This window comes from Cyprinus carpio, chromosome B15, assembly GCF_018340385.1.
Source record: "Cyprinus carpio isolate SPL01 chromosome B15, ASM1834038v1, whole genome shotgun sequence".
Classification (NCBI taxonomy): Eukaryota; Metazoa; Chordata; class Actinopteri; order Cypriniformes; family Cyprinidae; genus Cyprinus; species Cyprinus carpio.
The window spans coordinates 20,353,017-20,367,268 of NC_056611.1; the positions used below are offsets into that span (position 1 = coordinate 20,353,017).

Consider the following 14,252-nt stretch of genomic DNA (forward strand, 5'->3'; position numbering starts at 1 on the left):
GGTAGATGTTTTTTTTTTTCTTTTCCCCTTCGCATTCTGTAGTTTGTCTTTAATTGGTACCCGTAGTAACACCGGAAGTCGTGTATCCGTGCTGCAGCAGAGAGCGTGTAACTGTCACCGTTTCCTGACTTTTCTGTGATATTTATTCATATTTAATTAAATTTGTATTATCATATAGACATATTATGGCTGGAAGTCGACTTGAGAAATTCGGGACCGTATTTACGCGGTAAGCATTAGTGAAAGCATGTGCTTCTTGAGTTCGTTTCAAGGTTAAAGACAAAAATATTAAGTATAAAACGTGTCTTAGAACAAGAGATCGGCTTATTGTAAAATGTTTTATGTGATATGAAAGTGTACCGTGTAAAAACATTTTAGAATGCCAAGAACGGAAATAATAAACCAGAGACCTTTTGTATAGTGTACAGTTAGCGTTCTGAGGTTGAATGACTGATTGTTGTTTGTAAAGGGTTCGTGATTTAATGCGAGCTGGAGTCATCAAGCACGAGGAAAGGCCCATCTGGTTTGATGTGTATGCTGCTTTTCCTCCTAAGAGAGAACCTCTCTATGAGAAAGCTGTGAGACCACTGAAGATACATGCAGCAGATACTGTACCTGAAATCTTATACAAAGAGGATGAAATACGAGCGTAAGTCCAAACATACCCGTTCAGAACGCTAATATATCATCTTTAGTAACTTGGTTTGGTTTCAGGTTACTCTTGTGCCCTTCATTTGTACTTCATATTCTCTGCAGCCCATTTTTGGGTCACTGACCCTCCAGTTAAACTTGCATGCATGCTCGACCTTTGCAGTAAATCCACATGACTTTTTTTTTCTGTGGTTGTAGGAAGTTCTTTGAGGTTTATGGTAATGGACCAAGAGCTTTTGAGCTCCTCAAGCCCAATTTTGTATCATCATGTCAGAGGTACGTTATGATGGGAAATTACACATTTTTATGGTACAATCTCTTTAAATGCTTTTTGATTTAGTTGTTGTGTTACTGTATCTCTGTGCAGGTTTGTTATGAAGTACGGTGAATTAGAAAGCAGAGGGGATGTCAAACCTGAGCTGCTGTTTGAAGAGACTGCAAAAGTGCTGCTTGCAGAGGGCATTTATTTAAGAAAGAGAGGAGGACCTGCGGTGAGCCTGAGAGCTAAATGATTCTTTAGACTACATGCATTTAATTTTGTATTTGTTCATCGTGTTTTTTTTATAAAGAGGGTGTGGCCAAAGTCTGTGTAGGGTTTGTTTATTGTTCTTTAGATTGACTGACATGTTGGCAGAGCAGCAAAGAGACACAGACGTGGAGACAAATATTCCAGAGAAACAGCCAGGGGCAGAGATGGTGAACCCTGACAGACAGACATCGTCATAAATGTACCACTTCTCTTCAGTTAGGGCAGTGTAAACTGCTCCTGCCTCTAGCACATCAGTGTGCCGGTCAATCATGCAATCAAACACTGGGACACAGATATAGTTTGTACAGTTGTGGACACTGTAAACTCACGTGTCTTTACCCTTTGCTGGTGTCAAATGAGTGATGTTAATGATATGTTTGATGTTTGAGAATTATTTTTGATTTAGGTCTTTATAGCCAAGCAGCTGGGGTTTAGTGAATGACTTTATAATACAGATCTTGCAAGTGTTTCACTTCTGTGAAAAATGTCTAATGTCTTGTGTAATAAAATATCTGGAGTGTTTAATGAAAGTAATTTCAAGTCCATTAACAACAGGAGTGGAAAAGTATCTGCATTGTAAATACTCAGTGTTATATTTCCAATTTTCTGAGTCACTCCATAAACTTATGATTCATATTGATATTAAACTGTTGTTTTTTTTTTATACTACATCTTTTTTTTTTTTTTTTTTTTGCTTATATTTTTATCCTCAACAGGATCTTAAAGAAACTTAGGGAAGTTTTTATGTATTTTCATTGTTTTTGTGATGTTAAAATTTATGTGATTATAAAATTTATGGATAGCTGATCTGCACAGACAATAATGAATTTCATTCAGAATTATCATTGTCCTTAACTTTTTTTTTTCACTCCTGCAGAGGTAACGTTAAAATAAAATATTTGGATATTTGAATTATTTACAATTGCTCACCCTCTTCACTAAATGAACCCTGCTAAACTAAGATACCCCGCAAGCTTTCATTGCCTACTTGTGATATAATCAGTAGACACAAAAGATAATAAATATCACAACAAATATGACTTTGTGAGGTTTTAAAAAGATCAAATCATTTCTGCTGTCATGATGACCAAAACTGTCTGGAACATAGAAATTTTAAACAATGACCCAGAAATTATTGACCATGCTAGCATTCTGTAATTGCCTAGACATTAATATAAAAAACAAAAACAAAGAAACAAACAAAAAAAGATATTCACCATCTAATCTGGCAGAACATGGAATTTCTTCCCATTCGAAATATCTCAAGCAGACATAATATCCAAGATGATTGACAGCGTTATTTTTTGCTGAAGAACATACTTTTTGTAAATGGCGAATGCATGGCTTTGTGGGATAGTGAATAGACACTGATTCATCACTGCTGAATTTGTTTACATAACCATTTTAGTGTAAATGTTTAAATGTGTAAGCTTACCAGGAACAATGCGAGTGAAGGATGTGAATCATTTCTGCAGTCACAGTAAAAGCAGACATGACGCATCAACTGAACATGCACTGGATTGATTGTTAGTGTTTGTTTTGTCTCTAAAGATGTTTTTCCAAGTGTAGACTATAAAAAGACCACTTAAGGACAAAAATCCTCTACTAACTGAACATCAGATCCAAATACATTTTACATTTTGTGTGCATGATGAATAAACAAAAATGTTCTGTGTCTTTATACTGAATATTATTAATTTGTCACATTCTAAACATGAGGACGTGGAGGGGAACAGTTTTTTAATATCTTCAGGTTCAGGTTCTGATCTTCACTGCTGTCTAAGAGGCTTAATAATTACGACAGTAACAATTCGTATGTATTATTTTGTAACACTCGCTAGCAGCAAGGAGTTAAACGGTCCTTTACAGTTGACCGCTAGATGGCAGTAATGTGATAACTATTGACACAAGTCAAGTGTGATATTTGTCGGCTGTTCTGTGCACATGCTTCCCTTCATGCATTTATACTGTAGGGCCTGACATGCTGAGAGAACATGGAGCTGTCAAAATGTGCATAACGCAAAACACATCTTGGATAACATTTTACCCACAGGTAATTTATTTTTGTTCGATGTTGCATTTCAATTCGTGTCATTTTGTCAGCCTTGATGGCTTTTATATGTGTGTTTTCATGTATGTGTGTGTGTAGTGTGTGTTGTGAAGGACCCAGATGCAGCTGAAATTAGTGAAGGAGAAGCGTGTAAGCAGTGAAGGCAGAGGCGCGTGACGACTGTATGAGCGCCGTCCTGCTCCTGAACACAACAACAACCCTTCAACAATCACCATGGTAACCACAGTTCCTCCCTTAACACCTCCCTAATGTTACTTCCACAAAAACATTATAATTTAATACATTTAATACTTCAAACTGTTTAGAGTATTAGTCTCTTGGGTGTTAGTGAGTATGGCTGCACTAGCCATGTTAGAGAAGACTGGGCCAGTTGTCACAGTGGTTGTATTCCAGGATCTGTAAGGTTTTTATAGTTTTAGTAGTGGTTTAAGTTTGTTTTAAAACAAACATAAATATGACTGAGAAATTATATTAAGAAGTGAACACAATAAAACCACACTAACAAGAGTCAACAATAAAGTATATTTGTACTGTTGTTTGGTTTTTTTATGCATGTCAGTTAGTCACACGTGTTTGGAATGTTTTCGGTTTAGACGGTTTATTCATTCCAATTCAATATTGCAAGCTGTAAGCTACTCAAACCCAATCCTTTGACTCTTATCTGATATTATGATAAGAGAGTATTTTTTATCCTGCACAAAACAATATGGATTACGATGACCGCTACAATCGTAAACTTACTAAATTAATAATAATAATAATAATAAAAACTGATTTAACTAAAAACAGTGATAAACGTTAGTATCTAACTACAGGTGCATCTCAATAAATTAGAATGTCGTGGAAAAGTTCATTTATTTCAGGAATTCAACTCAAATTGTGAAACTTGTGTAAATAAATGCAATGCACACAGACTGAAGTAGTTTAAGTCTTTGGTTCTTTTAATTGTGATGATTTTGGCTCACATTTAACAAAAACCCACCAATTCACTATCTCAACAAATTAGAATATGGTGAAATGCCAATCAGCTAATCTACTTCAAATCAAATGAAATGGTTTGGTTTGCTTTGCTTTACTATAATGTGGTGGGGTGGTGTTCTGATATTTGTGTTGTAGAGAATAATTTAATTGATTCACTTGGAGGGTAAGAGGGTAAGATTAATTGCCAAAGAAGTTGGCTGTTCACAGGAGTGCTGTATCCAAGCATGTTAATAGAAAGTTGAGTGGAAGGAAAAAGTGTGGAAAAAAAGATGCACAACCAACCGAGAGAACCGCAGCCTTATGAGGATGGTCAAGCAAAATTGATTCAAGAATTTGCGTTAACTTCACAAGGAATGGACTGAGGCTGGGGTTAAGGCATCAAGAGCCACCACACACAGACGTGTCAAGGAATTTGGTTACAGTTGTCATATTTGTCTTGTTAAGCCACTCCTGAACCACAGACAACGTCAGAGGCGTCTTACCTGGGCTAAGGAGAAGAAGAATTGGACTTTTTTGGGGTTTTGCAAAGTCCTCTTTTCAGATGAGAGCAAGTTTTGTATTTTATTTGGAAACCAAGGTCCTAAAGTCTGGAGGAAGGGTGGAGAAGCTCATAGCCCAAGTTGCTTGAAGTCCAGTGTTAAGTTTCCACAGTCTGTGATGATTTGGGGTGCAATGTCATCTGCTGGTGTCGGTCCATTGTGATTTTTGAAAACTAAAGTCACTGCACCCGTTTACCAAGAAAAGCATTCATGCTTCCGTGACCAGCTTTTTGAAGATGCTGATTTCATTTTCCAGCAGGATTTGGCACCTGCCCCCACACTGCCAAAAGTTGGTTAAATGACCATGGTGTTGGTGTGCTCGACTGGCCAGCAAACTCACCAGACCTGAACCCCAAAGAGAATCTATGGGGTATTGTCAAGAGGAAGATGAGAAACAAGAGACCAAAAAATGCAGACGAGCAGAAGGCCACTGTCAAAGAAACCTGGGCTTCCATACCACCTCAGCAGTGCCACAAACTGATCACCTCCATGACACGCCGAATTGAGGCAGTAATTAAAGCAAAAGGAGCCCCTGCAAGTATTGAGTACATGTACAGTAAATGAACATACTTTCCAGAGGGCCAACAATTCACTAAAAATGTTTTTTTTTTTAATGTTCTTATGAAGTATTCTAATTTGTTGAGATAGTGAATTGGTGGGTTTTTGTTAAATGTGAGCAAAAATCATCACAATTAAAAGAACCAAAGACTTAAACTACTTCAGTATGTGTGAATTGAATTTATTTAATACACAAGTTTCACAAATTGAGTTGAATTACTGAAATAAATGAACTTTTCCAAGACATTCTAATTTATTGAGATGCACCTGTAAATATTTTGTTATTTATTGAGTTTTGTATGTTAATATTTATGGAGTTTCAGGAACACAACTGAGTGCTGAAATGAATAAATTGCTGTGAAACAATTAAAATAACTGTCTAAAAAAACAATTTGCTAAAGTGAATCAGAATTCTTAACTCTATTTAACAAAGAGAGAAGGAGCGTGTTTGAACGTTGCATCAGCTCACTCTATTGCAAGGGTGCATACAGACAATGCATTTTAATGCTGCAAAGCCACTAGTTTGGGAAAAAAAAGCTTTCTTACTACTGAAAATGTAGTTTAGGTAGTTGCATAGTTGATTTGCAATTTGTAAATTGATTGATAAATTGTTTAAATTTTTAAAATGTGCAAAATTGTTTTATTATTTTTACTTACCATGAACTATTATAGAATAAGTAATAAAAAATTAAATTTTTAAGTTCCTAACTTCAGAAGAGGTCTGGTTCGTTTACACATATTTTTTATTTTATTTTAATGTCCTGAGAATACAACCGGCTTATTTGAAGCTCGGCGTCCCTGGCTATGTCTTCTCCTTTGTTATGTGCTCATAATGAGATATGATCTGTACACACTAGATGTGCACTACTGCTTCTGTCTGATGGCCAAACATCCCTTTGAGTGCTCCATCACCATAATCAATGGCAGGTTGAGCCGGCTGGGGTTTGAAGACCTTTACACAAACACTGTTTGTTTTACTTTTCCACGGCCATGGAGCTCAGAAGAAAGGCTGCCATCCAGTTGCCCTGGTCAAGGTATCGATTGGGACCCACTTGTTTGTTGTTTTATTTATTTATTTGTTTATTCAGCACTGGAACTCTGGGATCTTCTCCTCTGCATGTCAAGGGCATTTTCTTTCCCAGCAGAGCTTGATTTTTCTTGTCCCTGGCCTGCAAAAATTTCAATCTGCTGTGCAGTGCAGGCCTGCTTTACTGATTAATTACATAAAGATGCCTGATGGTTTAAATTAGCCTGGTATATTACTTGAGAGACCTGAATTACTGTACTTGGTATTCCTCTCTCTGCTGAGGTATGCACAAATACAGGCAGCTTACAATCCTTAACATAAAATATTATGCTCTCCCAAACTGGGCCAAGACAGAGCATGTTTCAACTATTCTACTGTATCTACTCACAAAGTTCACAATCAAAGAGATGGTTTGTGGGAAGTGGGAACCTGAAATTTGTTAAAACTTTACACTCTAAAAAGGAATAAACTGAAAAGGGTTTTACAGCCTGATGCCAAAAGTAAACATTAGCAAATCCTGGACCTTAGATATATAATAATTATTCATTTTGCTTACATGCTATAATACTATTAAAAGTAGCAACCATGCATACAGTATATAACATATGGAGTTTAATTATATCTGAGAACATACAACCCTTTGTAATGTATTATGAAACCTGCAGTGCGTTATGTAAACTTAAGTAAAATGCTCCCAATCTTCCTATTAGGTGTCCTTTATAATACCTTTAACATTGGACCTATAATGCATTATAACGATTAATAATTATTTATAATGCACACTAAAATGCATCTTTGTCTTTTCATAAATAACAGTAGTAAATAAAAGCAGTTATAATCCATTATAGTACTTAAATCTTTATACGTTAGCCCTATAATGCATTGTAGTTATGTTCTGCTTACATGCTTTAATGCATTATACAGTTTAAAATATTTGCATAGTTAACAATCCATTATAATGTATTATGATGGCTGTTTTTACAAAGAGGAATGTTAAATGGTTTGTAAAGTATTGTGAAACATTTACAGTGCATTTTATAAACTTATAGTAAAATGCCCCTAAACGTCTTATTCTTTATTAATGCTTTGACACTTTAAAGAGTTCAAGAACAAAACCAATTATCTATAGAACGTATAATGTCGTTTTTTAATCTCAAATAAGCTAGCACTGTACTTTGTATATGTACCATTAAAGATTCATATATTTAGTCACTAATTGCTTTTTATAATAGAGAGAAAATTCAATTAAATTTTAAGTTAAATGTCACTAGAAATAAAAGAATGAACCTGTTAACCAAGTGAAACACAAAAGAACTCCAGTGCTGCCATGTACACTTTGCTGTTTATATCACTGTTGCGTTGTTGGGATATACAGTAGCCTGTCTAAAGTCATAAGGTAGACATGAAAAATACAGTATTTAGGCCAGTTTAGTTCTCCTAAAAGCCTCAGTTTAAACTGTCAGGCATCTCAGTTGACCAGGCAAAGGGTTAAAGGCTCTCCTGTGGAGTTCTGCCTCTTCACCGTCAACACGCACGATCCAGGTCAATGCAATTTGCTCTGCAGGCGAGTTCATTTTCACATGGCATTGAAATGCACGGCCACACGCGCCGTCTGCATTGCCTCAGGTCTGTTTCCTCTCTTCTGTCACCTAGAGCTAACCTTTTACATGATACAATTCTAAATAATTGGCCTTGATAATTGATCCTTGTGAAATGGTTTTCTAACAAGCCTAAATTGCATATAACAGTATTTCACTTAAGCTGTGCTTTCTAAAATCAGAGCCGAAAGCTCACAATTAAAAGCCTGGGGGATAAAACGGAGCCCAAAGAGCAACTGCACCCATGTGGTGTGTTCATGTCATAACTTGCTCCATCCTTGCCATTTAGACCCTTATGTTGTTCAGCAATGTAATGTACTGACAATATACAGTGAAAAAATATTTTACAAAGCTGTAAATCAAAAATAAATTATTGGTTTTTCAAGAAAATATTATTTTACTCTTTCTAAATTTCAAAATTTCATGTTTATAACAGTTCACATGAAAATTAAAATATGCTAAAAATTAACTCACCCTCACCGCCATCCAAGATAAATGAAATTGTTTCTTCACTGGAACAAATTTGAAGATATTTAGCATTTCATCACTTGCTCAACAATGGATCCTCTGCAGTGAATGGGTGCTGTCAGAAAAACATCTGGTAAAAACATCGCAATAATCCACAGATTATGTAAATAATCCATAAACTGTGTGTTTGCAATATAAACAAATCCCTCAAGATGATTTTTTAAGTCTTCTATCCATAATACTGCTTTCTCCAGTGAAAGCTCATCTCGCCTGAATCAGGAGAGAAATATGCTCAAATCAAACACTGAAAAAGTTCTAAATAAATGTGTCTGTGGATTATGATGTGAGAGGACAACAGGGGATTGACGTTTTCACTGGAGGAAGTGTTATTATGAATTATGGACTGGTATTTTGGCCTGAAGCGACGGTTTAAAAGTAAAAGATCCTGATGGATTTGTTTTGTATAAACATACAGCTTTCCACTTCACTAAAAGTTAATTGATAGACTGGAGTCATGTGAATTACTTGGGGTTTATTGAGATGTTTTTATCATCAACCATTCACTGCAGAGGATCCATTGGTGAGTGAATGATAAATTGCTAAATTTCTCCAAATCTGTTCCTATGAAGAAACAAACTAATCTAGGATGGCTTGAGGTTGTGTACATTTTCAGCAATTTCTTTATTGGGTGAATTAATCCATAAATTCAATGTTTTACTAGTTTCTTTGTAATTATTTGGTAAATTTACTAGCAATTCCTGAGTGAATTTTTTTTCAGTGTACTCATAAAACGATCACCCGGGAGTCAGGGGTTGGTGTGATCGAGGCCTTCTGTGGTTGTGCTTCCTGTTTTTTGAGCGCCCTACAGGGTCTGTGAGTTATGATATACCCTACCCCAAAGGTGCAGGTGAGCCCAGACTGATCTGAGATCAAACGCAGCCACGGGCGAGCCCTTTTACCTGATTCCATGTCCTCAGGCGATGAAGTCTGAGCCGAGCTTTGGAGGGGCAAGAGGTGTAAAGGGATAAATGGAAACCGAATTCAACAGGCTGCTGCCAAGCGTGGTGTCATCAGCCAATGCCACACAGGCACCTTTTTCTCCCTGACAGAAGCTGTTCAAGGCATGTTTTTTCACTTTCTTATCTTCTTTTTTTAATCCTTCAAGGACAGGAAGAGCTCTAATGGGAGAATAAATCATGTGACATCTGCACATTTTTATTTAAAAAAAATGAACATCACTGCTTGAGACTTTTGAAAGAACCCTTTTTTTGTGGGATTTAGCCATCACTCTCGGTTCTGAGAGAACAACTCGTGTTATTGACACCACAAGCACCTTTCTAACCCTTCAACACACTCATTTGGATGTGTGAGACCAATCGCTATCATTCTGCCTGAATCCTTTAATATCATTTCTGGACTTTCATCAAGTTTTTGGCTGGTACATTTGGTTTAGGGAATCAGATGGTATTTGTTACACAAAGAGAGTTTCTCGCACAACCGGAGCTGTTAATTATGATTGGTTTGTTATTGCTCACCAGAGCATAACAAATCGCCATTATGTTGTTTTGCTGAGTCTAATTTAATTGTAACAAAAGTAATTATCCCTCATTTATATTGATGCCATAAGCAGAAGTGAGAGAGCACCTGCTGCCATAAGCCTGTTGTATACTAAAAATAAACCTGGCCTTGTGTTCTTCAACATACCATATATCAAGAATGTCCTCTCCCGCTGTATATTTGCAGAAAGATAAATATGTTCAGAATGCATTGTGTTTTTGGGTGAGCTGTATAAAAAAATCACAAGTAAGGTTGACAATTTCTTAAAATGTGCATGTTTTTGCACACATTTTTAAGAATCAGTGGTATAATATAAATTAAAATCACTTAACTTAAATCCAACTTAGAACTACTTGCAAATCTGATGCAGTGGTGCTTAAAATAATCAAATAACAGTCAATTTAACAATTTTTCTCAAAATAAACGCATTTATATTTCAAACAACCCAACAAATGTGAAGAACTAAATGCATGCTCACTGAAAGTGAGACAACAAAATACATGAAGAAAACAAGATACCTTTCTGCATCTACTGACCCCAACACTTGGTGCACCAAACCCTGTAACGGTAACAGTCGGTGGCTAATTTTCACAAACAAATGAATCATTCTGAGTAGACAGTTAACTCCAGGCATTGAAACCAAGTTATTAAAATTGTCAACAACATCAACAAAAGCAACACTACAAATAAGACTGGCAAACTGTGAAAACTGCAACATAATTCATTCTTCATCCCCCGGTGCATGCTGGGAACACCGGCATTGTAAAGCAGATTTTAAAATATGTTTTAATTTATGGTTATTTTTTGATAGGTTTTGCAATTTTTTGTAATTACTTAGAATGTCAATTCTTAAGTAATAATACTTAAAGATTTTTATTGTTTTTGCTTGTATTTGGTTGAATAGTAGAATATGCTTAATATTTTGAAGTTCATGCTTGAACTGAGTTCTTTTCTGCTACATTTTCAAAAAAAAAAACTAAAGAGAAGTTGCTTTGGAGAATATCAAAATCCGATCGAGTGACTTCTTATTTTCTACATAAATTTCTCCCTGTTGACTTGTATCTCATCTGGTGTATTTTGACCGAGGTAGAGGAGAAAAAGTCAAGTTTTCCCACATAATTTCCAGCATGACTTATTGAATATATCAATGAAACCTACTTTTCCATGAGAAACGTACAGTAAAAATAGACAAACACCTGGGGCTAGTCCATTCGGAGCGCTGCCAATTACTACACCTACCAAGCTGAACGACACTCAGCGTCCCTGAAAAGTTCTACCCATCCTTAACACTGATTTGTATTCAGTGTCTTGACTATTAGCCTACTCAAGTATGAATGTAGAGGACATCTTTCCGTGGCACCATCTTCCCCCAGGGGGACGGTTAAAAGATCCCATCGTATGCGGTGAAGGCTATTTTTCTGGGCGTTGTTTTGTCTGATGGCCCCACCGATATGACAACCCCCACCCTGGAATCTCAGCAACATTTTGTCCCCGTAAGAAGGTGTCAATAACAGGCTCCAGTCACCCAATCTTCAGGCCCGCCCGGCTCCGCAGGCTTTTTCCGGGAATGCATCCTTCAATGTTCATTCTTTATTAATGTTTGTCAGGAGTGATTCTCGTGCTGTCTGGGTTGGAGGATTGACTGAAGACACTCGGAGAGCTGCATAATGAGAATCTTTAATATCGTCTCCCTGTCTCCCTCCGCTGCAGATGAGATTGTTTGGGGCTAAACTAGCGAATGCGCTAAAATACTATTTATTTTCTGATGGGCCTGTGGCATCTCTCGGTTTCTTTCTCTCTCTCTCTCTTCTCCATTTCCTCCGTCCGTGAGACCTGAGTGCTCATGTGAAAAGTTTGCATCGCTAAAGAGGAAGAGGGAAATAACCTTGGGGGAGTAATTTGACTCCGTCACTTGTCTCCGTCTGACAGAAGAGGCGATTACAGCCTCGGCTCTCAGAACTCGAGTGTTTGCAAATACAGTATTCACGTACAGTTGGGCTCGGGCAGCTGTGTAATCACCCCCCTAAGTAATGTGACACTTTCTTGCTGCAGTAATAAGGGAAGGAGATTTGAAATTTTCTCTCTCATCCTCCCATGAATAACATTAAAAATGGAAACCGTCCGAAGCGGAGGATGGTGATGAAGCCCCTCTTATTAATTATGGCTTTAAATAAATAATGCATCCTCGTCTGGATCTATTCTCTTCCGCTCGTTCATCCGCCCTCTTCATCTCGCTCTCATCCACAGTTCAGCACTTCTGATCGATCCTTCAAGGACGGTGGGAGATTGGATGATGGCCGAGACACACTTTCTTCCGGAGGCTTGAGAATTTCAGTGGAAGTGCTTTTTCTTCTTTTGTTCCTGGCATTACCACAGAATTGATCTGAAAAATGCACCAATTTCTAAAAGAAAAAAAAAATATTGGCAGGGAGATGATAGGCATCAGGAACTGAAAATAGCACAAAGCCTCAGTGCTGGACTGACTGAAAATTCTCAGTCATACATAATAAACTTTTTTCAGCAGGAAAATGCATGTCATCTAATCTGCAAAACAGCATGGCCTTATTAAATTGTGCACTTCCGTACAACAGTTTGGGGTGTTAATTTTTTATTTTATTTTTATTTTTGTGTCACTAAAGCTGCATTTATGACCAAAAATGCTAATATTAAAACTATATTTTTACAGTTTAAAGTAATTTTATCTTTTTAAAATATATTTTAAAATGTAATTTATTCATGTTGTTGTGAAGCATTCATGTGATCCTTCAAAAATCATTCTAATATGCAGATTTGGTGTAACATTTATTATTGTCAATGTTGAAAACAGCTGTTACTTAATATTTTTGTGTAAACTGATGCATTGTTTTTCAGGATTCTTAGATGAATAGAAAGAACATAAATGATTTGAAATGAAAAATATTTTGTTAAATTATAAATGTCTTTAATAGTCAGTTACTATTCTGAGTAGAAAATTAACTCCAGGCTCTGCAAAACAAACACCAAACAACATCAACAAAAGCACTGGCTTGCAACCAAATAAATTATTCATGCCCCGGTGCATGCTGGGAACACCTGCTTTGTGAAGTTAAACTGATTTTACTTAAGTACTAAAATTTGTGGAATAACTATACAAGATTTTCCACTTTGGAAACAATACTTGAAATCTCACTATAAATATCTGGGAAAGTTAGAAAAACACATTGTCAACTCTTTTTGAGTTTAATTTACTTATTGTCCCTTAAGCTGAACAACACATGAGACAGAAAAAACATTACTGTTGTTGATTAAAAATGTATGGAATCTGACATTTGTCACAATTTATACTGACTTAATTTAATATTTATATTTCTATGCTTAAGACTAGAGAACTATAGTTTTAAAGTGTATTGTGTAATTCATCTACCAACCGGCAACTTTGGCCTGCGTGCACTCTGGAGCTGAGCAGGGTTAATGGTGGTCAGCTAGTGAGGCCAGCAGGGGGCGCTCATCCTGGGACTGGCCCCTGTATAGTCATGAAAAAACCACTGCTTAGCTGTTAAACCTGTGGATTCTTAACCTTGTGGATACTTACTTTTGTCAGTTCAATATAACATTATTAAATGAAACGAACTTGTTTACAACACATAAAATCACAGCAGTTTGCATTTATTGTAAGAGCTTTTGTCCAGTTTACTTCGATGACCAACTTCATTGTAAAGGACCTTTTTTTGTGAATATTTATAAGGTTTTGAGGTCATCTGTAAACTATAAGTTGACAAAATGAACATTTATATTTGTCCCAGCATATGCCTATCCCAGCAAAACACACACAAAAAATATTGGTCAATCATTTTACTTTAATGGGCATTTGCAAATTTTCGGACAAAAAAATGTTGTCGATATGGCTCAAGGATGCAAGCTAAACACTTTTGGCTAGTAGAAGTATGTCCAGCTCCAACAAAAAAAATCCTAAGATTTAAAGTTGAACATTAAGAATTATGCTGATAATAATCCATATTCATTTTCCAGCAAGTATTGGAAAGGCTTAAATAAATGTGGACATTGTTACACAAGATCTACAAGATTTCCCTTTAAACACTTTTTTGATTCCAAGCTCTTTTACAGATTGGCTCAGCGTGTTTTTCCATTTTTCACGTCTTTGTCCTTGCTTTGTTATAATTCTCCTTTAAGTGCTGTTGATGTCAAGCCTTAAATCTCCCAGATTTATTGTCAGATAATTCAGGACGGCCTTTGTATTTGGCTGTCACTGTCTGCAGTCAAAGAGCCGGCCCTG

General features: G+C 36.5%; 1 protein-coding gene across 1 annotated transcript; it reads left to right on the top strand.

Moving 5' to 3' along the window:
• The first annotated feature begins 56 nt into the window (after positions 1-56).
• On the top strand, positions 57-1,540 carry mrps23 (mitochondrial ribosomal protein S23). Its single transcript, XM_042739716.1, has 5 exons — positions 57-229; positions 470-649; positions 850-927; positions 1,019-1,156; positions 1,242-1,540. Exons 1-5 carry the CDS (start codon positions 186-188, stop codon positions 1,375-1,377), a joined length of 576 nt encoding a protein of 191 aa, XP_042595650.1. The 5' UTR covers positions 57-185; the 3' UTR covers positions 1,378-1,540.
• The last annotated feature ends 12,712 nt before the right edge of the window (positions 1,541-14,252 follow it).

Coding starts and splice junctions, on each gene's coding strand:
- mrps23 (XM_042739716.1), top strand. CDS start 186: ATGGCTGGAAGTCGACTTGAGAAATTCGGGACCGTATTTACGCG. Junction 650..849: donor AAAGAGGATGAAATACGAGC/GTAAGTCCAAAC, acceptor CTGTGGTTGTAG/GAAGTTCTTTGAGGTTTATG. Junction 1,157..1,241: donor CCTGCGGTGAGCCTGAGAGC/TAAATGATTCTT, acceptor CCAAAGTCTGTG/TAGGGTTTGTTTATTGTTCT.